The sequence below is a fragment of the Hippopotamus amphibius genome, chromosome 7 (assembly GCF_030028045.1).
Source record: "Hippopotamus amphibius kiboko isolate mHipAmp2 chromosome 7, mHipAmp2.hap2, whole genome shotgun sequence".
NCBI lineage: Eukaryota > Metazoa > Chordata > Mammalia > Artiodactyla > Hippopotamidae > Hippopotamus > Hippopotamus amphibius.
The window spans coordinates 80,174,259-80,195,547 of NC_080192.1; the positions used below are offsets into that span (position 1 = coordinate 80,174,259).

General features: G+C 45.8%; 1 protein-coding gene across 1 annotated transcript; it reads right to left on the reverse strand.

Annotated features, from left to right (window-relative positions):
- Nucleotides 1-423: 423 nt before the first annotated feature.
- Nucleotides 424-21,289, reverse strand: MFSD9 (major facilitator superfamily domain containing 9). The gene is made up of 6 exons (XM_057742772.1): nt 21,085-21,289; nt 16,510-16,597; nt 15,310-15,353; nt 12,382-12,511; nt 9,375-9,584; nt 424-6,370 (listed from the first exon to the last, which is right to left on the reverse strand). The coding sequence occupies exons 1-6, from the start codon at nt 21,247-21,249 to the stop codon at nt 5,625-5,627; spliced, it is 1,383 nt and encodes a 460-aa protein (XP_057598755.1). The 5' UTR covers nt 21,250-21,289; the 3' UTR covers nt 424-5,624.

Genomic DNA, 21,289 nt, shown 5'->3' on the forward strand with positions numbered 1-21,289 from the left:
ACTGTAAATGGAAGATCACATTCCAGCCTGCATGGTGTACCGATTCTTTTGGAACACTTGGGAACTTTCAGTCTGTCACAGAGGTTTTATGGGGACCCGTTATCCCCGTGTCATAGGGTGGAGAAAATTCCTCTGTGAGATGCTCAGTAGACTTAATGCTGGAAATACTGGCGGTGACTTTTCTGATTTTCACTTCCGTAATCAAATACTTTGAATTAAATATTCAAATGTTTTTCTCCTTTTTTTATTTCACTGGGTCCTGTTGGGTCATAAGTACAAGCAGTAACTGAATTTCTAATTTAAATGAGTTTCTCTGTCTCCAGTTATGGTAATTCTGTCAAAGAGAAATTTTATATACGTATGCTGACAAAGGAGCATTTCTCCTGGTTTCTGTGGAATGTCGTACAGAAGTTTAAACATTAAATTACATGGAAACATTTAATTAATCACTACAGAGAAAATACAGCATATGAAACCAGGAAAGCCCCAGAAATTCCAACTTCTATATTTAGACATCAAAACCATTCTCACTTGTACTAAGTGAGGTCATGAGGGCAGGAATTCATGAAAGAAGAATTTAAGAGTATTAAAGTAGATTCAAATACCTATACTATCTCAAATGAGGCTAACATGGTTATTGCATTAGAGAACCTGACTACAGGAATAAAGATTATAACTGGTCCATTAATTTTCTGTATGTAAATAGGCCCTGGCCAAGGGCTCAAAGATAATGTCTGCTCTGAAATATGAACCGCTGCTTCTCAGGCCAACCCGAACGGAAACCATTACATTAATAGAGACCCTGTCTTACCCAGTGATTTTAAAGATTATGCAGTTATGTATCAATCCACCAAATTTTAGGTTTTCATGAGCATATAGTTTTTGGCACCTGATCAAAACTGCGTACGTATCATATTTGCTACCTTAATTACCTCTTACTTACCTTTAGCTAGAAAGTTATTTTGAATAGCGGTTACAACTTGGCGCATTTCAGTGGGTTGTTCACTCCAAAGAGATGGTGCAGTGAAGGTGATTTGAAAGTGATGGAAGAAAACGCTCACGCCTGTAAGTGACATCACCGCCCGGCACCGTCAGAAGTGGGACTTTGGGACGCCCAGGCCTGTGCTTCAGCCCAGAGCACAGATGAAGGCAAACACAGAGCCTGCATCCAGCCACGTGCACGAAGACCCACAAGGGCCAGGCCCCACGGGTTATTACACTGGGTTCATTTCCGATATTTCACATGGTTTCAATCGCGTTAAGCAAACCCAGGATGGGTTTAGGTAGGGGAGGTATCACAGGAAAAAGTAATTCTCAGTCTGGATGAGAACCTGAGTCCCAACCATTCAAGATGGAACAGAGACTGTCTGAGAAACCCGAAGAAAGATCGTGCCCCACTCCACGTTGTGAATTGCAACTATTAATAGCTTTACTTTTTTCTCCAGTGTGCTTTGGAAAAAGTTTTTTTATTTATCAAAATGCTGTATAGCTTAAGTCAAGAGTGATCAAAACACAATTCTTTGTTCTAACAAAATCCTTACAGGCCAGTTTTATACTGTGTATTAGTAGTAATTAACATTCCTTAATGTTTATAATTATCTCTTCCCCTTGAGGAAAAATGCAAAGCTATTTGAGAGTATCCACTTTGAAAATTAGAATCACCACCATTGCTTACAATGTATCAAATCAAGAAAACACTAGAAATTTTTAAATTTTTGTTTTCACAGACAGCTATCCGTAAAATGGTTAGAGGATGTATGAGCAAAACAGATCTAAAGAAAAATAATGTTTTTAAATAAGTTAGTATTTGTGCACCTGATTAATTAGAAATAAATTTGTGATGACATGTTATCTTGAAACTATCTGCTCACCATCAGTATGGAATAAATTTCAGGTTATGTATATATTTGGTATTACATGGTTTACAAATCAAAGGCTTGTTTTTACCATTAAGATATGTTTTACCATACAAGAGGCTAAAATTTTCAAGCATTGATTCAGGACCCTGACTTAAAATATGCATAAGGACACCACATTGGATCCTAAAGATTATAATTTATTAGAATAAATAACACCTCATTCAATTTTATTTAAAAAAAATTACCATGTAACTGGCAAATTCTTCAGGAAAAAAAAGAATTAGGACTGAAAAATGTGTTTTCAATCCTTCATCCTGTTCCAAGAAGAGCTGCATTATACATTATCCTGGCTAGATCTGCAGGAACCTTATTTCGGAGACTTAAAAGCTGGTTCCTAGGGATACAGGGCATGAGCGCCACCGGGCTGGATTTTACCGTGGATTCCAAATACGAAGCTGTTCTCTCACAGCAGTTGCCCAAATGCCTAGAATTTTCCCTCGAGTGGGTTGCCTCTCACCCCAGCATTTTTCTACGTATCTTACAGAAGTGTCCATAAAGGTCCCATAAACGCCCACAGGTGTTCCCTGCCAGGTAACACAGGAAGGGCACCGTGTGCCCCACACTCGGGACGCGCCTCTCTGACTGGCTGAGCTCAGCCAGACCAGACACCCGGGTGGCGCCCACAGCCCCTACTCCCTCCTTGACGCCCACCTCTCCCTCTGCTCCTGTGGAGACTGATCAGAAGCCCAGACCGCTCCTTTCCCAGCCTCCAGTGGGTCCTCCTCGCTGCAGCCAGAGGGGGCTTTCTGAAACAGCCAGGTCCTTGGAGCACTGTCCAGAGTGAAAGCTTAGGGCTCCCCGTCACCAGTCAGCACACGAGGTCACCCTGAGCATGTCAGGTGAGCCCTTCGTGACCTAACCCTGCGCTGCTCAGCTCTGGGCATACGTTGAGCATCTGGGGCTCCCGAGGTCTCGGGCAGGCTCTGGGCATCAGGTGACTCTTAACATGCAGCCAGGGCAGAGAACCCCTCATTCTAGCCCCTTCCCTTTGCTCCAGGCATAACTCTCCCAGCCTCAGGCTCCAGGAGGCCACGGGGCCTGGGGAGCCCTGCACGTGTCAGTGCCAGGCCAGGCACACCTGCTCCCTTTCTGCTCTTTGTTCATCCCTCCGGACGTCAACAGAGGCGCACCGTCTTCTGTGGAAGAGGCCAAGTCTTCGAGAACCCAAGCCCCAGGCTGCTTCAGAGCACATACCAGCTGTGGCTGACACAGTGCTGGAAAGGGTGCAATTTCCTCTATACACTTTTCAGGCAAGTTCAATGCCTCTGAAGTAAGAGTCCATATAATAGTAAGTTGAACTTCAGATATATTTGACTTTTATAAAAATTGCAATTTCATATGGCTCAACTTCGCACACTGCAAAAGATGACAGAAGGTACTCAAGAGAATTTAAAAACAAAACAACACAAACTTAGGGCAGATTTAATTTCCCTGAGGTCATATGCCATAAACTATACAAATACTGTCCATCAGACTGCTGGTTTTCTAACTTTACTGTGTAAACAAAGCCGCCGGGTGTCTTGCGAAAGTGGCCCCTGCAGGTCTGAGGTGGGTGAGTGTGTGCATGTCTGAGGAGCTCCAGGGATGTGACATTGCTGGTTCCTGGCCCACACTTTGAGTAGCAACACGTTGAGACTATTTAAGAGGAACTGTAAGAAAATATCTAAAAAACCCCATGAACAGAATACTAAAATCAGTAGTGGAGAATAATAAAACTGTGTCTCTACTCCCTATACTAAGGTTAGTCTTTAAGGTTCTCAGTATTTCCATGTGCCTGGTTCATTATAAAGCCTCATTACATTTACAGGCTTTTATTTAACTTCAAAAATAAAGTGCTACGATTTAAAAAATAAAAACATGGCTAGATTTAAGAAAACTATTTATGGGAATGAAGAAAAGACAATCTTTGGAGGAATTCTTCTGAAATTCTCCTTCGTTGCATAAACCCTTGATTTCGTATTGTCCCTTTGAGTCTACCTTCCGTGACAACTTGGTGTGCTCCTTCAGAGTGAGGCCACTTTATACAGTTTTTGGTTTGTTCAAAAGCACTTGGCAATTGTATAAAAGTTCATAAGTATAACACTTAATAAGAAGTTAATATTTTTCTTGTTGCTAGATAAGAAAAAGGACAATCTTCAGACTTCCAATTAATTCATCATAAATATTTGTGTTTACCCAACGCACAACTTCTAAAACTGCGGAAATATTTTTCCTGCTCTACATGCAGTATATATTAAAGTTATAACAGATCAGTGTATTAAAGTATCATTTACAATTATACACGTTAGGCGGAAAACAGGAATACTATCCTCGGGAACTAATTAAGAGGACTGAAAGGCATGTGAGTTTGGGAGTCTGTGTGAAGAAAGAGACGGAGCCTCTGAACCATTTTTACCAATAACCGGCATCACTCAAAGTCAGCAAGTGCCTGCAAAGCCTCCCGTGCATCTGTCCTCACCCTGCTTGGGGCTCCCGGGTGCTCTTGTGGAATGGCAGTGTGGTTTAGGCCTCGGCAAAGGCACCCAAAACATCTCCCTGTAGGTCAACACAGCTCTTCTGTTCCCAGGTGTGCTACTATTAAGATGAAAGAAAGGAAATGACTTTCAACACATGACAGTGTAGAATCTCTGACAGGGCCTGATGCCATCCTCTCTCTTATTCTGAATAAGACACCCATCTGAAAAGCATTCCCGTGCTTTGGCTTCTCTGCCAGGTTCTTTCACCTCCTGACTGAGGCCACCCAGCCCGCAGAGTGCAGCTTCCAGGAGCAGAGCGTCATGCCTGATCCCAGGGAGATGTGGTCTCTGACAGGCTCGGCCCTCTGCAGGGCAGGGGCCTTGGGACAAAGGGCCCGGGGGACAGGCCCGTGGGCCCAGTTCTCCCGGTACAGAGTGTAACTGCTGAGAACTGGGGAAAGTGTAACACACCGTGATCACATGATTTTAACAGATAGTCCAAACTGAGTTAGCTATTAACAACCACCAAGTCTCTGGCTTTTTCTTTAATCAAAACCAGTAGGTCTCAGAATGATCCTTTTTCTACCTCCATGGGAAACTGCAAGTGGGGCTCGCAATAAATACACCAGATTTCTGGGCCTCACCTAGACCCACGGGCTCAGTCTCTGGGGGTGAGGTGAGGCCAGGCATCTGGTTTTTAACCAGCTCCCCAGGTGGAAGCTTGTTAGGACTTGAGAATGCGACGGGCTGGTTTTAGTAAAGCAGCTTCTTCGACCTCTGGCATTTTGACGGCAGAAAAGCTTCCCTGAAGCTTACAGAACTTAACCTGACACCCGTGTCCAGCTGACCGGCGTTTTATTCACATGTTACCCTATTTTTATTTAGCAGGGAAATCCTTGTGATCTCTCCCCTCCTTGCACATGTCCTGTTCTGTGAGCCCACCACCATCCCCCTGTCCTGCACTGCAGCAGGTAGCTTTTCCCCTTGAAAATTCTAATCTCGCTGGCCCAGATGAAGAGGAGACTCAGGGAAACGCTGAGCACCGTGGCTTCACCTGCCTGTGTGCTGCTCTGATTCTGCTCGGCCGGCAGGTCTGAAGGCAGGGACGCCCACCAGCAAAGCACCGCCACCTGGAAAGAGGTCGTTTCTCTTCGCCACCAACCCTTTCCAAAGCACCCTTCTCCTCGTGGCCTCTGCCGCATCCACACACCTGGGACCTGGTCTCTTCCTGCTGCCCCAATCCACCTACTCACTCCCTTTTTAATCCATCACCCCCATAGGGAGATCTGTTTAGTGACATGATGACAACGGCCACGAAGGCCAAGGCAGCCCCCAGGCCGGGAGGGCCGCAGGGGCTGAGCTCCTGGGCCACCCCCGAGAGGAGGGGGGCGAGGACCCGGCCCACGGCCGTCACGGACTGCCCCAGGCCCAGGAGGGCGCCGCCGGCCCGGGCCCCGCCCGCGGTCAGCTGGAGGTCGGTGACGCACGTCCTGCCGATGGCGGTGGAGAAGGACAGCAGCGTGGAGCAGGCGACGATGCCGCCCAGGCCGCGGGCCGTGGCGAAGAGCAGCAGCAGCGCGCAGGTGAGCGCGCTCGAGTGCAGCAGGAGGCGGCGGGGGCGGTGCCCGTACAGCCGCAGCAGGGGCCCCAGCGCGAAGCCGGCCAGGATGCCCAGGGCGCTGCTGCAGCTGATGAGGTAGCCCGCCGTCTTGGGCCTCGCCCCGAAGCGCTCCTCCAGCGCCGGGACGAAGTTGCTGTGGTACAGCATGACGGCCACGGCCATGAGCAGGCGCACCAGGAACACGTCCCACAGGGCGCAGCGCACCAGGCCCTCGAGGCCCCGCAGGGTGGCCGCCACCTCGGCCCACGGCCGCCTGGCCGCGGCCGGCACCGCAGCGGCTGTCCTTCCCTGAAGCGCCCGGTTCCTGCCCCACGGCCGGTCGTCCTCTGGACGGCTGAGCTTCACTTCACTCCGTGGCAACAGCCAAACGAGACCTGTTAACACGGCAGGAGGTCTGTGAAGGCAGGTGTAGGGCACAGAATTCACGCCCTGCCTCTTTGGGGGTGAGCAACTGTGTGTGTGAGATTACTGCTCTGTATTTCTGCATCAGTATTTACTAATCTGGAGTTCGGAAACCCATTTGTAACCATTTTAACCACAGTTAACGTAGAGTCCGTTTTGATACCAGAGTTCTGCTATTCGCCTTAAGAAAAAAAGTCTACACCTATAAAATAGTCACTGTTTTGCCAGGCTCAGGAGCCTATGATGGTTTCCTTACCCCATCATTTCACATCTACATGCTTCTGCTTCACATGTAAATCCTCCCTCCAGGACCCTTCCTGTTCTCTGCCCATCCACCATCCACCCATTCACCATCCTTCCTTCATCCATCCAAATATGGAAGATTTACGCTTTCTAAATGCTGAATCTTGTAATAAACACTAGGATATATTAACAAACAAGATCTATAAAACCCTGCCCTCAAGGAATTTCAATCTAGAAGGGGGGTCTGGACAAGTAAACAGGGAGCTGGATTATGGGGGGAGTGCTGTTGGGGGGGTATACAGGATGCTTGGACACAGATGCCTGCCTTGGCGAGGGGGTAGGGAGGCACAGCTTTGCTCCAACAACCTGCGGGGAGGGGAGGCGCCTGCCTGGACGCACCCCGACCTGGGGCCCCCATGTGCTGCTGCCAAGTCACCTCGAAGCCTTGGGGGCACCATCCCATCCCCACAGATGGGGATACAGCCTCACGTAGCAGCTGTACCTCTGCCCTCAGGTGCCTGACACGTTCCTGTGTGGTTCTTTCATTTACCTCATGCCATCCAGGAAGCATGGCCTCTTGCACATCTGTGCCCCCAAATTTTCCTAAAAGTAAACTCAAGCTTGCCATTCTTAGACATCTTTCCAAACTCATTCCTGCTGGTTTTCAGTCCTTCAGTACTTAAGTGCCATGTGGACCAGTGCTGCTCAGACCTGCATTGGGCTGTTCTCAGCAGCTACGCTTGTGTATGTGGTGCCTCCAAAAACAGTGTAAGTGGACCATGAGCCAGGGACTAGTCTATGGCAGAAAAGTAACCACATGAGAACGCAGGCCTGTACGTACTTTCCATCTGTTCTCATCCTTAGAAAAGGGCCCTTGGACATTTCACAGAATCTTGATAAGAATGAGAAAGGACTGTTGCTGATACACTAAGAGAAATAATATAATTAGAATCATAATAAAATGATCATGACAGCAACTAACGTTTCCTGAGCGCTCGCCATACGAAAGGCGGGGGGTCACCTGCTCATATACACAACCTCCTACACTTATAACAAGTCTGTGCTCCGTTTCCCCATTTTACAGATAAGGAAACAGAGGCAACTCACCCAAGGCTCACACTAAAAAGCGGGAAAGCAGGGATTTAACGCTGGTCTGTGGGATTCCAGAGTTTGAGTTCTTAAGCATGAAAACAGAAATCACAGGAAAAAAGACACGATGGGCCTTTCTTGGGCCAAGTGGCAGATCAGAGCAAGGACACGAGGGCTGAAGGGGTCAAGGGCTGAGGGAATGGCCGTGGTGGCCGAGGAGAAATTGTGTCCTAAGTGGTGCGAGGACGAGCGCACAGTGCTCGCTCATCGGAAGGCACCGCCGCCCCAAAACCTGCCCCCTCCTCTCCCCCACCGTCTGCAGCATCTCGTCCTGCCCCCAACATGTCCTAAGTGAGGAGGACGAATCCCTAATGAATCCCTTTTACTTTAAGCAGATGCTGCCAAATGAAACACATTTCCGACTGACTCAGATCCGGTCACAGGTTTAGGTTAGCGCAAAACATGACACAACGTCATCTCTGGAGAACCCAAAAGAGAACACCATCACCTGTTCTGTGTTCATATGCTGACCCTTGACCTCAAGGGTTATCACATCGTGTACCTGCCTTCACATGGGGAGGCACCCGGCCACCCCGACCAGTCATGTGCTTGAAGTTATTTTATCTAGACGTACACTAATCCATCAGACCTAACCTCCGGGGCTGGAGTTACAGCTTAAACTTCCAGCAGAAAATCATAAAGAATTTCTATGAGGATTCAGATTAAACTCATGAACTTTGCCTCCCAAGTCTGATAACCTAACCAAACATGGAATTCCTCACTCAGCCTGGAGCCTTGACTGTGAAGATTCAAAAAGCTGTGTTAAAAAAAAAAAAAAAAGGAAAAAAAGCTGTGTTAAAGTGGAATGTTGTTAAATTTAAAGAAAAGTGAATGGCATGAACATTCTTGTTTACGAAGTTGTTTATCCGAGGGTCGAGGGTCAGCCAAGCACCAGTCTCTGGGCAAAGAGGTTCATCCTCTTTCCCTAAAGCAGCTAGTCCTGTATCCCAGGAGCTCCCTGCCCAGCGTGTGTTCTTTTGTTCACCAAACACTACTGAATACCAACCACAAGCCTAGCCTGTTCTGGGCGGGGTCACAGCAGTGATTGAGTCCCTACCCTTGATGGACTTTACTTACTGTGTGTGTGGTTGGGGGGATCTGGGGACAGAATATGTGCAAGAAAACAAACATAATTTCAGAAGTGCTACAAAGAAAACTGAGTTATTTTAGACAAAGATGAGGGACAGCCTTTCTAAGGAAGCAAATATCTGAGACTTGAATGATAAGAAGAAAGAGTAAGTACAGATACGTGTAAAGAATGTTGCAGGTGCAGGAGAGATCAGATTAGTGTCCTGTGGGAAGAAGCCGGAGTTCCTTAGGGGAGGCAGAGGGTGGCCGGCCCACACCCTGCAGCCTGTGAGAGAGAGAGACACACACACATACACACATGTGCACACACACACAAGCTTCAGCAGGACAGGAGTCACTGCAGGGCCTGCAGCTGGGATGATGTGACGTGACTGTCCTCTGTGAGTAATGAATCTTCCTATTGTAAGAAACACATTGTAAGGAGAGGAAGTAGGTAGATCACTTGGGATGAATGCATCAACCAAACCATCTTCTCACGATTAAACGTCAACTTACCAGCATTGAGAATGAAGACAGAAGAACAGACGAAGGCCGAGAGATAAAATCCACCGTCCAGTTCAGCCAGATACCCTCCGACCACAGGGCCCAAGATGAAGCCCACACTAGATGCTGTGTTGAACTGTCCGAGCACGACTGGCCGTTCCTTCTCCGTGACCACGTCAGCGAGCAGGGCCCTTGAGATGGAGAGCGTGTGCTTAAAAATCCCTGCGAGGCAACAAGAAATAGGTTCTGTGCATTTTCCACGTTAAAAGCATCCTGCTTGGAATCCTGCACTTCATCTCCGTCTCTGACAGAGTCCTGATCTCCATTTCCTCTGACCCTCTAAGGCCTGCAGGTTCCACCCGACCGTGACTGGACCCCTGGCCTGGCCCCAGATCTGAGTCAGTCACCAGCATCTCAACCAAGGCCCTGACCCCTCTGCTCGCCCACCTCCCTCCCAGGGTCTCTGGCCCAGTCTGTTATCCATCTGCAGTTCATGGCGGTTTCTATACAGGGACTGATCACTCTTCATTTGCTCAGTGAATAAACATTTTCTGCGTGCCTTCTACATGCCCAACACTGATGTTGACCCTGAGGATGATGCAAGGAAAAGAGGGCAAAATACTGAAATGAAACAGACACACACCCCTGTCCTCACAGAGCCTGCATGTATTATACACACACACACACACACACACACACACACACATGAGGGTGATAAGTGCCCCAGAAAGAAACAGAACAGGGACACGGAGGATAGGGAGTGAGTAAAAAATACACAAATGTGACGACATGGTCATCTAACCAATGCCAACTGACTTTTTCCTGCAAGCAGCTTGTGAATTTGTTGACTAAACAAAGTGAAGGTTGTGACCTGCCTTAATAAGAGATTACAGTGTATGTAACAACCTCACATTCCTCCTACTGGCGTAGCTGACGTGTGTGTCACCATCTGCTAACAAGCACGTTCACACGTGGACTGATGGATTCCGATACCCCAGGCTGCCCACCATCTTGATCACTACACGGTGCGCCCGACTAACGGCGTTGCTGGCGGTCTTCCTGGAAGGACACAGTGTTTCCAGGGATCTGTTGCGCGTCTCTGTGCCCACGTGTGTGTAAGCATGTTAGTGCTGGGCTTTGCCTCAAAATCAGAGTGGGCTTGTACCCGAAAACCAGCCTCCTTGGGGAGCAGACTTGTAAATGCCTTTTGGAATCAGGTAGACGGACTTGCTCTGGATCTGTTTCCTTAAACGTGAGAAAGGACTGGGCTAGAAGATGCTTCCCAAGAGGCCTTTCAGGAAGTCTGTGCTTACTTCTGAAATGGTATCATTGCTGGGTTCACCTTACACACCTGAGTGGGGAGGGCTGTGGAAAAGCATACCGGGAGCAACCCGGCCAGCCTCCTCTTGCCTTCCTGAGGTGGGGCTGGGGGACAGAGCCAGGAGGGGACACCATGTGTCTAATCCTGGTACGTCAATCTCAGGCTCACTTTCAGGACATGAGGACCTGACCCACGGCTGACACTGGGCAGCAGAATCTAGCGAAGCTGGCCAGGACTCCCCATGTTCACAGACTATCGAACGCTGCAGCGGTTCCACGGGCAAAAAAGACTTTATGTGTATAGTTCTCCTTGTTGGCAAAGAGCATGATGTTCATATAGAAGAACTGTCTCTACTCAAACCTGGCTCATTTCACATTAAGTTAAAATAGTTTAATCCTCCCCATAAATCTCCATCCATTTTGTAACAAATGTGGGTTCCATTCATCTCATCTGCTTTTTCAGGATTATGAGCAGCCCTGACACCGAATAGTGGAGTGTATTATATTGTAGAAATATACATTGCCACCCAAACTGAGAATGTGCAATAACTCCGGCAACAGATGCTCACAGAGCAGCTACCGGTTGGATTTTGTGTGTGGTCGTGGGGCTTGTGAGAGTGACTGATCACATGGAAAGCAAAGACCTTCAGAAACCATTTTCTTAAGTCAACAAAAGGGCTCAGCGTGAAGTCTGGAGGGTGAACTCAGGACCTCTAGAGTCAATATATATATCACAGAAATGGTGTGGAAATCCCAAACAAGCTGATCATCAACTCTATGTTAAAATGACTTATGCTCTAATCCTCTGGGGTTTAGTTAAAAACGAGCAGCTGAACTGAATGTGGGCAGAGGTCCAGCACTGCAGGCTATGCACAAGGGTGTGTGTGTGTGTGTGTGTGTGTGTGTGTGTGTGTGTGTGTGTGTGTGTGTGTATGGGGCGGGAGGGGAGGGGGTCTGTCAGGCCCTAATGCATAAGGTGAGAAAGTCACCGAAACCCCAGGGCTCTGGTCACTAAGAAAGGCAAAGGGGGAGTAAAGAGCCTCAGAGGTAACTCCCCACCTGCCACACCGCTTGGCATTCAAACAGGTGTTTCAGAGAATGACAAAATATTTCAATGAATGGATGACATAAAAGCTACTTCAACAATGGTGGACACACCCAAGACCAGCGTGGAAGCAGAAAACTCAACCAAGAGCCACTATGTTATAATCTTTGTGCCCACCTCCCATCCCAGCAACAGCCAGAATGACAGACGCTGCAGGACAGCTACACAGCAAGTCTCAATTGGAAGTCAGGAAGCCCAATTTCAAAGCTATAAGCTCGCTGAGGGAGTGAACAGGAACCATAGTGCTGGCCGAAGACATCTACAGAATTCTTACTGACTGGATGTAGAGAGAGGTGGATGGGAAGGAGACACGTCCTGTGAATGTGGCAGGGATGTTCACTCTGACAGGTGTGGATGGCTCCACGCTCTGTCATGGGCAAGGTTTGCAGCCTTGGACAAGTTAGCAGAGCCTGGCGGATGCTAAGTGCTCGATGGACAGTAGCTGCTGGTGTTACAGTCGTAACTGCTGTTGTCATTATACTGTCTTTACACAAAGTCTAATCAAAGAGGCACTGCCGAGCAGGGACAGGAACTCTCAATGCAGATAAACTGATTGATTCTAAATGAAAAACCAGGCACAGAGCAGGAACTCACCCACAAGGACTCTAGCCAAGGCAAACAGGAACACGTTGGTAGATGCGCCAAGAACAAGATAACCCAGGGCACTGCACAGGATGCACACCAGCAAGGAAGACCGTCTTCCAATGACATCACTCCAGCAGCCCTGAGGAAGCAGGTAACATGGAAAGTCTCTGACTCTCTGTAAAATAGCCACACCACCCTGGAAATGCCCCAAAATATGACCCAGTGGAAAACATCAGGGAACTGGGTTTAAGATCCTTAGATGCTCAAAACATCAGGGAACTGGTTTAAGATCCTTAGATGCTCAAAACATCAGGGAACTGGGTTTAAGATCCTTAGATGCTCAATTCTGTTATGCAATTTGTCACAGTTATTTTCTTTGGTCTTTCACATGTTGAGTGGGAAAATACAGTGTATTTTTTTTTATTTTTAAATCCCAAAAAAGTGTAAGATACCAAAGAAATCATCTATGATGATCTAATAGCAAAGAATGGGTGTAGAAATGGTGAAATATAATTTATAAAGCCTCATTTTGTCTTCATTCTCAGTACTTTGCGCAATTCAACTCCCTAGTAACCATACTCACTGCTTAGAAATTTAGAAAATACGGAAAAACAAAATGAATATAAGAATGCCTCATAATCGCAAATCTACATACATTTTTAACAAAACGACCATGCTGTACACTCCACCTTGCAACTTGCTTCTCCTCTTAACAGTGCATCTTCAACATCATTCCATGGCGTGAAAAACTTCCCTTTTTCTTTCCTCAATTTTCATTTCAATGGATTTTAGAAATGCTCCACTCTTTTGACCTGGATGAGGTCACTGGCCTCCCCTGTTCACAAGGCAGGGATGTAATCTGGCAGCTACACCCTGGGCTCCGGGCCAGGCTGTCCGGGTTCAACTCCGAACTCTCATCATTCCACACACCGCATGTGTATCAGTCAATATAAGTACACACAGAGGCACATCTCTGTGCTCAGCTTCTCCACCATAAAGTAGGACTAATCATAGTACCTGCCTCAGAGACTCCTCTCCCCCATCAACACTTGCTGTGTGCTTTATGTAAAAAAAAAACAACGCATCATTAAAAACCCATAACCCCCAGACTGGTGGTTGAGACTGGTTATTATGAGGATTAAATGTCATAATCGGCTTAGAACAGGGCCTGATCCATCATAAGTACTTGATAAATGCTAGTCATTTTTATTAAAATACAGATAGTAAAAAATATTAGCCTAAGCTGATTTAGCAAATCTTTTCTTTGCAAAGATTTGTTTTTAAAATTGTTTTTATAAAACTTTTAATTACAATATATATTTACAAAAGTAGTGGTTAAAGAGGACATTTTAAGTAGGTATTCCTCTATCTGAAGGATTTCTAAGGAAGGTTCTCATTAAATTACAGCTATGAGATATATAAAATGTGCTTTGTAAGCACCAATATAATAAAGCAAAGGATCAATTTGAAAAAGAGGGTTGGGCCACTGCTGGCAATAAAAATTCATAAAGTGCTGCTGTGTTCCAGGTGCTCTGATAAGTCCTGCTGATAAACAAACAAATCAAGCCCGGTTTTTATTCTCAGGGAGGTCAGAGTCCAGTAGGAGAAAGGCACTTGAGTAATTAAAATACACTGTGATTTAACTGATCTAACATATACACACATATCAAGTATTTTGATATGTGTGTTTTCTATGTGTTTTCTAAAGAAAACAGAAAAGGTACTCACTAAGATGTATCCTAAATTCTTCTCTCACAAGAAAAAATATGAACTATGACATGTTGCCCTACAAGCAAATGCATGAGTTTCCTATACAATCTGATACTCACTATCTACGTACTTTTTTAGATCATTAAGGCAGTGACAAATGGAGTGTAGGCAAAAAGTAATACGTGCTTAGAGTTTAGATACTGAGATTAGGTGACTTTGTCAAATTAGTTAAACTTTGTAAATCTTAATTTCCTCCTACATATAAAGGAGACACTGATCTCCTTTCCTGGGTCATTTTAACAATTAAATGAGAATATGACTATTACTGTTATGCCAATTTAAAACATGAAACACTTCAGAAAAGATAAATCAGGGAGCAGCTATTTAGTTATCTAAGAATTCCTGACGGAATCTGACCGAATTGTCCTCTATTTTAAAATATACTTTACACACGAGTCACTCTTGGGAAACACAGGGCTATATATACATGGTATTTACTCACTGAGATCAGCTCTTCATACTGAGGTCACAGCTGGTCAATCCCTGGGACTAAATGGCTGTTCTGTTTGAAGTGATGAACCCCCGGATGCCGAGGTCTCAGGACTGGTGTGGCACAGCGGAGGGCACACAGGAGCAGGAAGTAGGGGCACATCAGCAAAGGATTCTAACTGCAAACCACTGTGTGGTCACCAGTGGGAGTGGCGAGATCGACTCGGCCTTCCTACCCTCTGCAGTCGACATACAACCCACCACTCCCAGTGGCTCCTCCGTCGATACACTTAAGTTTTATAATTGGTTAGTCATGTAGTTCAGAAGGCACAACTTCAAATTGAATCCTAGGATCTGAATGGATTTGATGATTGTCAATTAATTGAAAGAGAATTGGTAATAACTTCTGTTTACATTCTTTTCTCCCAGTAAAAAGTTGGCAGGGAATCACAGGAAGAACATGTGACAATTTAAAAAGCGGGCTCCCATTCTGACTCAGCGAGGTCCTTTCAGATCCAGCCACCCAAACCCTATAAGCCTACGTCTTCTCAGGGGCCAGCTGAGGGAGAGAGATGATCAAGGCATCCTTCTTGATCTAAGGGCGCTAAAGGTCCTCACATCTGCACACTTCCTTTGTGGTAAACCTTAAGCCCTGATTTTACTACAGCCGTGATGGGTGGCCCTCAGAGGCGTAGGGTTAAGCTTTCAAGATGTGTTGCCGGGTGGAAGAGGACTTACCACCAATGTACTGGAAAAGAACTGCAAAATGCCATAGGAGGAGCCTGCAAAAAATATAAGTAACATCCATACAGTCAGCTAGACTCAGCACAAAAATGGATGAAATTAACAGAAAAACATTAGGGAAAAAAGACCATTTTTAAAAAGGAAATTACCCCACATTTTTTCAGGTGGAAGTGTAAAGTAATACAATTTTTAGTAAAGGGCCTTCAGAATAAAATTGAGAGGGAGCAGGAGAGAGACTGCAGGCAAAGGTCGCCTTTAGGGACCTTGAGTGAGTCCTTCTTACTCTGTGTGAGGCGTGTACACAGGAGAAGAAATCTGAATTCCTCTCCTAAGTCTTAAAATGTTAACATCACCTCTTATGTCTCTAACATTTCAGTTTCATAAAATGCTCGTTTTATAAAGAACTTACAAAGTTTCACAGAGCGCTTTTAACTCCACTTTATCACACAACGTGTTCCTTCTGCTCTTAATGGACCCCTCCCTGATGCTGGGTGGGCCAGTATGATTCCAAGTATACTTTTCCAGGGAAATACAAACCATGGCAGGGCCCAGGACTTATCAAATATTATGTACCGAACTTCCCCAACACATTTTCTCAACCAGCTTGTGAATGATCACAGGCTGTGAGTTTTAACAACTTCTCATCAATTAGCAGAGTCCTAAGCCCCACTGTCCCCTGCCCCTTTGGTAAACTGATGACTTCCAAATGGAAATTTTATGCTGCACAGGGAGAGAAGCCCTCTACGATGTGCTGGTGGTGGTGCAGGAAGCTTGCAACCAATTTGCAAAGGTTCACCGAGTCCCGTTCCTCCTGCTGTGATTTCTGCAGCTCATGTCTCTCTGGTCTCATATTAGGTTACAGGTCCCCGCAGGCAGGCAGGAGTCCCTGCCTAACCTGTGACACACACGGCCAGCTCCCTGGAGAGGCTCAGTAAGTACCTGTGATGTCACTGGAGGTGTGGGGGACAGGGGTGATGCTACACCTGGAAACCTCTCTGAATATACGCAGTCCAGGAAAAGGTGAATTACATTTGCTCCAGTGTCATACTTTGAAATATTCTGAAAATTCATTTTAATCCCCTTTTCAGTTTACCGTTGGATATTACTTAGTGAAAAGATTGATTTGTTTCCAGGTACTGGGATCAGGGGCGTTGAAATTCAGTGCTCTGAAAATGTGCACGATTAACCACTCACCTACTATGCCAGCAACTGTTGGACTTGCTCCAAGAGACTTGACGTGAAGGCTCAGTAAAGGGACGACCATGCTTACACCAAACAAATCCTAAACAACAGAATGCTGATTAACACAAGCTGGAAACGGAGGCCTGGGTGTTTTTAAAGGGGATTATAAACTGATTTAAAAACACATACAATATCTAAAATTTTGAGCAAACAAGAACTTAAAATTGTATCCTATTGTAAGCTATACTCATCAGGTTAAAGGTATCAAGGAATCCAAATACAATGCGTTACAACAGTGGCTGCCTGTAAATGCCTGGATAGCCCTGACCTAGAATCTGTTTTAACCTTAGCTTTTTTGTCATTGAGCCTTAATATTTAAGGAGCATGTACTACATGCATTCCTCAAATTTAAAAAACGGGAATAATAAAATGGGAAAGAAGAGATAATGCGTATTTCTCAGCAAAGCCGCACTTGTTAAATAATGTGAAATTCCTCCTGGAGTCGGGGAAGGACACCCATGCGCCATCTACAGCCTGACAAGGTAACATCTGAAGGGAAAGTCTCAGTAAAGCAGGAAAGAGAGAGGAGGCTGGTGTATTAGGGGATGGCCTACTGTCCTTTACTATGTCACAGAAAGTGCTCTGGGGTCAGAGGTTCTCAATTCCAGCTCCATCACTGACTAACCACGTGCCCTTGGGGAGTGATCTCATGTTACCAGCGTCCGTACTGTCATCTGTGGAAAACGGGGCTAATAATACCTGCCTGGTAGAAACAGGATGAGCAGTAAGAGACACGATGACTGAGAGAAGTCTGACACAGCAGAAGCTGAAACATGTTTTCTCTTTCCTTCAGTTCTGGGATAAGTACCGATCCTTTTGGCTAATATTCTGAGTTAATAGAAAGACATTTTTTCCTTTTAAGTTTTGTTTTCCTTCCTCTGTCACTTGGTTACCTGCTACAACTGGTTCAGGAGAGGAAAAATACATCACACACTCTCACACACACACACACACACACGGAGTTTTCTTTATATTCAACCCAAATTCCTTTTCCTATAATTCTGGTTAAATAATCTTTTTTCACCCACAATTAATCCTTTGCTCTTCTCTTGCTGGCTGTACATTAACCTAATATAGAAACATGAACTTCCAAATACACTTCTTAGGGGTCCTTTTCCATAGTTACGGTTTTAGATGGCCATATACTTAATATCCAGTGACCTTAAATACCTCACAAGTTCACAATACCATAACTATGGCTCATTATTTCAGTTGTTAGATGACTTAAAATTTCCTCTGAGTCTGAGTCAATTTCTTTTTGGCTTTACTGTCAGCTTTGCCCATCAGCCTGTTGATGTTTTATATGATTTACAAAACTCAAAATATTTTCTACAGTAGATTTTTCAGAAAAGAAAACTCAATTGTTCAACAAGATATTTTTTCCAAAAAAATTCCCAGTACCACTTGTCATTTATTTCAAATGATTATTCTAAATAGGAATGGGAGAGGAAGCTGTAAATAGACAGGCTGAGATCTATAGGAGGTAAATATGAAAACAGAATCATAAGCAGTAACTGATGATCAGCCTTATTTGAATACTTGGTGAGCCTGAAAAATACTATCTTTCTCCAAGGAGGCCAGAAGCTAGCTCCTTCCTCTCAGGAAGTTCTGTTTTAAAATTGTCTTCTTCATGACTATAAAAGGCAACTTTTCCCTTCTTCTGAAGCCATAGCTTCTTCTTCAATACCACCCTCTCTGAACTTCAAATCTGTCAACTGGTCATGTGCTTATAACCACTTATGAGAAAAACAGGTGAGAGGGAACCACTTAAACCTTTCTCGGGGAACATCTACCTCTCTCAGTGATATCTGCTGAATACATTCTAAAGTTTCAGGAGCCTTTTCAGGGTAGGAACATAAATATTTCTTGATTGTGGATTATCTTTTTTTATTTTTTTTTATTTTTTTTGGGGGGGTACACCAAGTTCAGTCATCTGTTTTTATACACATATCCCCATATTCCCTCCCTTCCTTGACTCCCCCCCCCTCGAGTCCCCCCCACCCTCCCCGCCCCAGTCCTCTAAGGCATCTTCCATTCTCGAGTTGGACTCCCTTTGTTATACAACAACTTCCCACTGACTATCTATTTTACAGTTGGTAGTATATATATGTCTGTGCTACTCTCTCGCTTAGTCTGTGGATTATCTTTTAAAAAAAAAAAAAGGATTATCACCCAACTAAAGCTGATTAAATAGAATCTAAATCTCACCAGATATATGGAGTAAAGAAAGGACCACAATCACAGATCTTAGCATCATCTTAGGATGCTAACTAAAAAGCACCTAAAGGGTCATCTCAGTCTTCCTTCCTAAACAAATTAAAACCTGGAGGCACAGACAAGAGCTAAAACCAAAACATTTTGGCAAATGCTTTAATCTTATTCCTTTCCTCTCCCAATTGCAAAGCATCTTCCCAAAAGTCTTAGGGGTCTTTACATCCCTAGGTATATTAAAAATAATAACCAAGTTATGTATAATATTCCTTAGATGTTACCTAACAAAGAACTTTTAGATCCTTCAAGGATACCCAAAGTGGCATGTATTTTCATTGTTTACAACATTTTCCATTTAAAAAATTCCCTATTCTTTTTTACCTTTGGGAAATCTTACATTCGCTCCTAAAGAAATTAGAGACCTAATGATTCTCTTTAATTATTAAAATTATTAAAACTTTCCATTGGGTTTGCTAGATTAGACTGTGCCATGTGCACAGCATGTAGCTGACATGCTGTGTGCATGGCAAATCTGTATCGGAAGGCCGTAACGAATGATCTGCACATTTACTTTAAAAATCTCAAATTATTTTGAATTCTAGGTCATGTTGGTCTCCAAAACTCTCAGAACCCTGATCTGGACTTTCCAGGTGAGGGTCCAAATCCTTTTCATCAGGCAGAGCGAGATTCCGGTACCATTCGAGCTGGGGTGGTCCCCATCCCGTACCAGAGCATAGATGAAACCAAACTCCCTTTCCAAATTTGAAGAACCACTCACAGTGGACAGTTCTGAATTCTGGTGACTGCACTGGAAGGTCGAAGAGGCACCATATCCTGAGAGTGAACTAAAGATTAAGGAAATAGGATGGGAAGGAGAGCCGGCCTCTGAACCCAAGCACTGAGCCCAGGGGTGCGGTCTGCCACGATAACCAGAGGCAGAGATCCTGCTGCAAACGTTGCCCGCCCTGGGTGTCTCACAGTTCCGTGTCTACAGAGATTTGATGAATGTGCTTTCATCATTGGCTTCACAACAATTAATTCAACATTTAACTTTACAGACTGGTGAACACCTTGCACTGAGGATAAGGAAGGAGACTGTCTCCCTGCTCCTCTCCTAGCTAAGCACGCTCAGCATCCTATCTCTAGTCAGGCATCAGAATGGGGAGTAGTGGTCTTAACCTGCATCTGGGCAGAAAAGAGTAATTCCTCTTTGCCAGGGCCCAGTGCCCTGGGGGACCATCTTCAAGGGCTCAGAAGGGAGCCTTCTCCCATTGACACTTAACCTGACCAGCTCCTTTTGCCCTCAAGGTAAAGTCCCAGGCCCAGCAAAGAGGAAATCCTGCTGGGTCCTTGTCCTATGTCTGTCCTAACCTGGATTAGCTCACAACCACGGCAACTGAACCAGGCCTAGACTTGGGAAGAGAGAAGTGACAGGCAGATGTAGAGTTCCCACAGATAACAGCACAGGAACTACCAACACAAGCTTAGTTAGTAATACTGCAAGTTCTTCACTGCAGGGACTGTGAATTACAGCGCCTGGAGCTCCGTAACCCCTATCCCATAACAAGTTTTCAGAAATTCCATGAATAAATGGAGGGATGGCTGGCTGGCTGGCTGACCCTACCATACACTCAGTTTTCTAATCTTTCCATTCTACATGGGAAGTTAATAATTGTCCTTATTAAGCCAGGACACGCACACAAGTCATAACAAAACCAAACTTGCCTTGTGCAATATATACACAGTTTGTCGAAAGGCAGATGTGCATAATTCACTGTGATTTGCTTTTTTAAGCATTCCAGTCTACCAGGAACCCTAAGGAAAATGTACCTAATTCTGCCCAATTGGGGTCATCAACAGCGGCTTCCCAACGTGGCCTGGTATAAAGAGCCAGTGTGTTCCTACCGCACCCGCAACCACCACACAGCTGGGCTTCCCCAAGCTTGCTCGTGTGTCCGTGCGTCTCTGCTGTTCAGGCTGCAGGCGATTCATCTGCCACAGCATCGAACACCCAGGGTCACCCTTGAGCGCAACTCGGTCACTGAGTCACACAGCGGGGTTGGTGTTGCGGGGGTGAGGAATGGACCCTGTGCAGGCGCGAGGGGCAAGCTTCACCTGTGGCCAGGTGCAGGGTGAAGGGGGTTATGGGACAAGAGAGGGATTGAGAGATAGGGAGGCATCACCAGGCAGATCGCAGGTTCCCAGCCCTGGCTGAGCCTTACGACCACGCAGGGAGCTGCAAGAAAAAGCACCCTTGATCGGGTTCCAGGTGGAGAACGCAGCCAGCACTTCGCGCCCAGCCTCGCACGCACTCACCAGGAAGCCCACCAGGTAGAGACACAGCAACAAGCGGCGGGCTCGGAGGGCACCGGAGCCGGAAGCCTCCGCCTGGGTCCCTGTCCTGGGCTCCTGCCGCTGCCTCGGTGTCGCGGAGGCCAGACCCCGATCCGGAGCCACACGCTCGCGGTCCCCGCGTTCCATGCGCAGGCGCGCTGGGGGCTGCTCTCAGGCGACCTGCCGA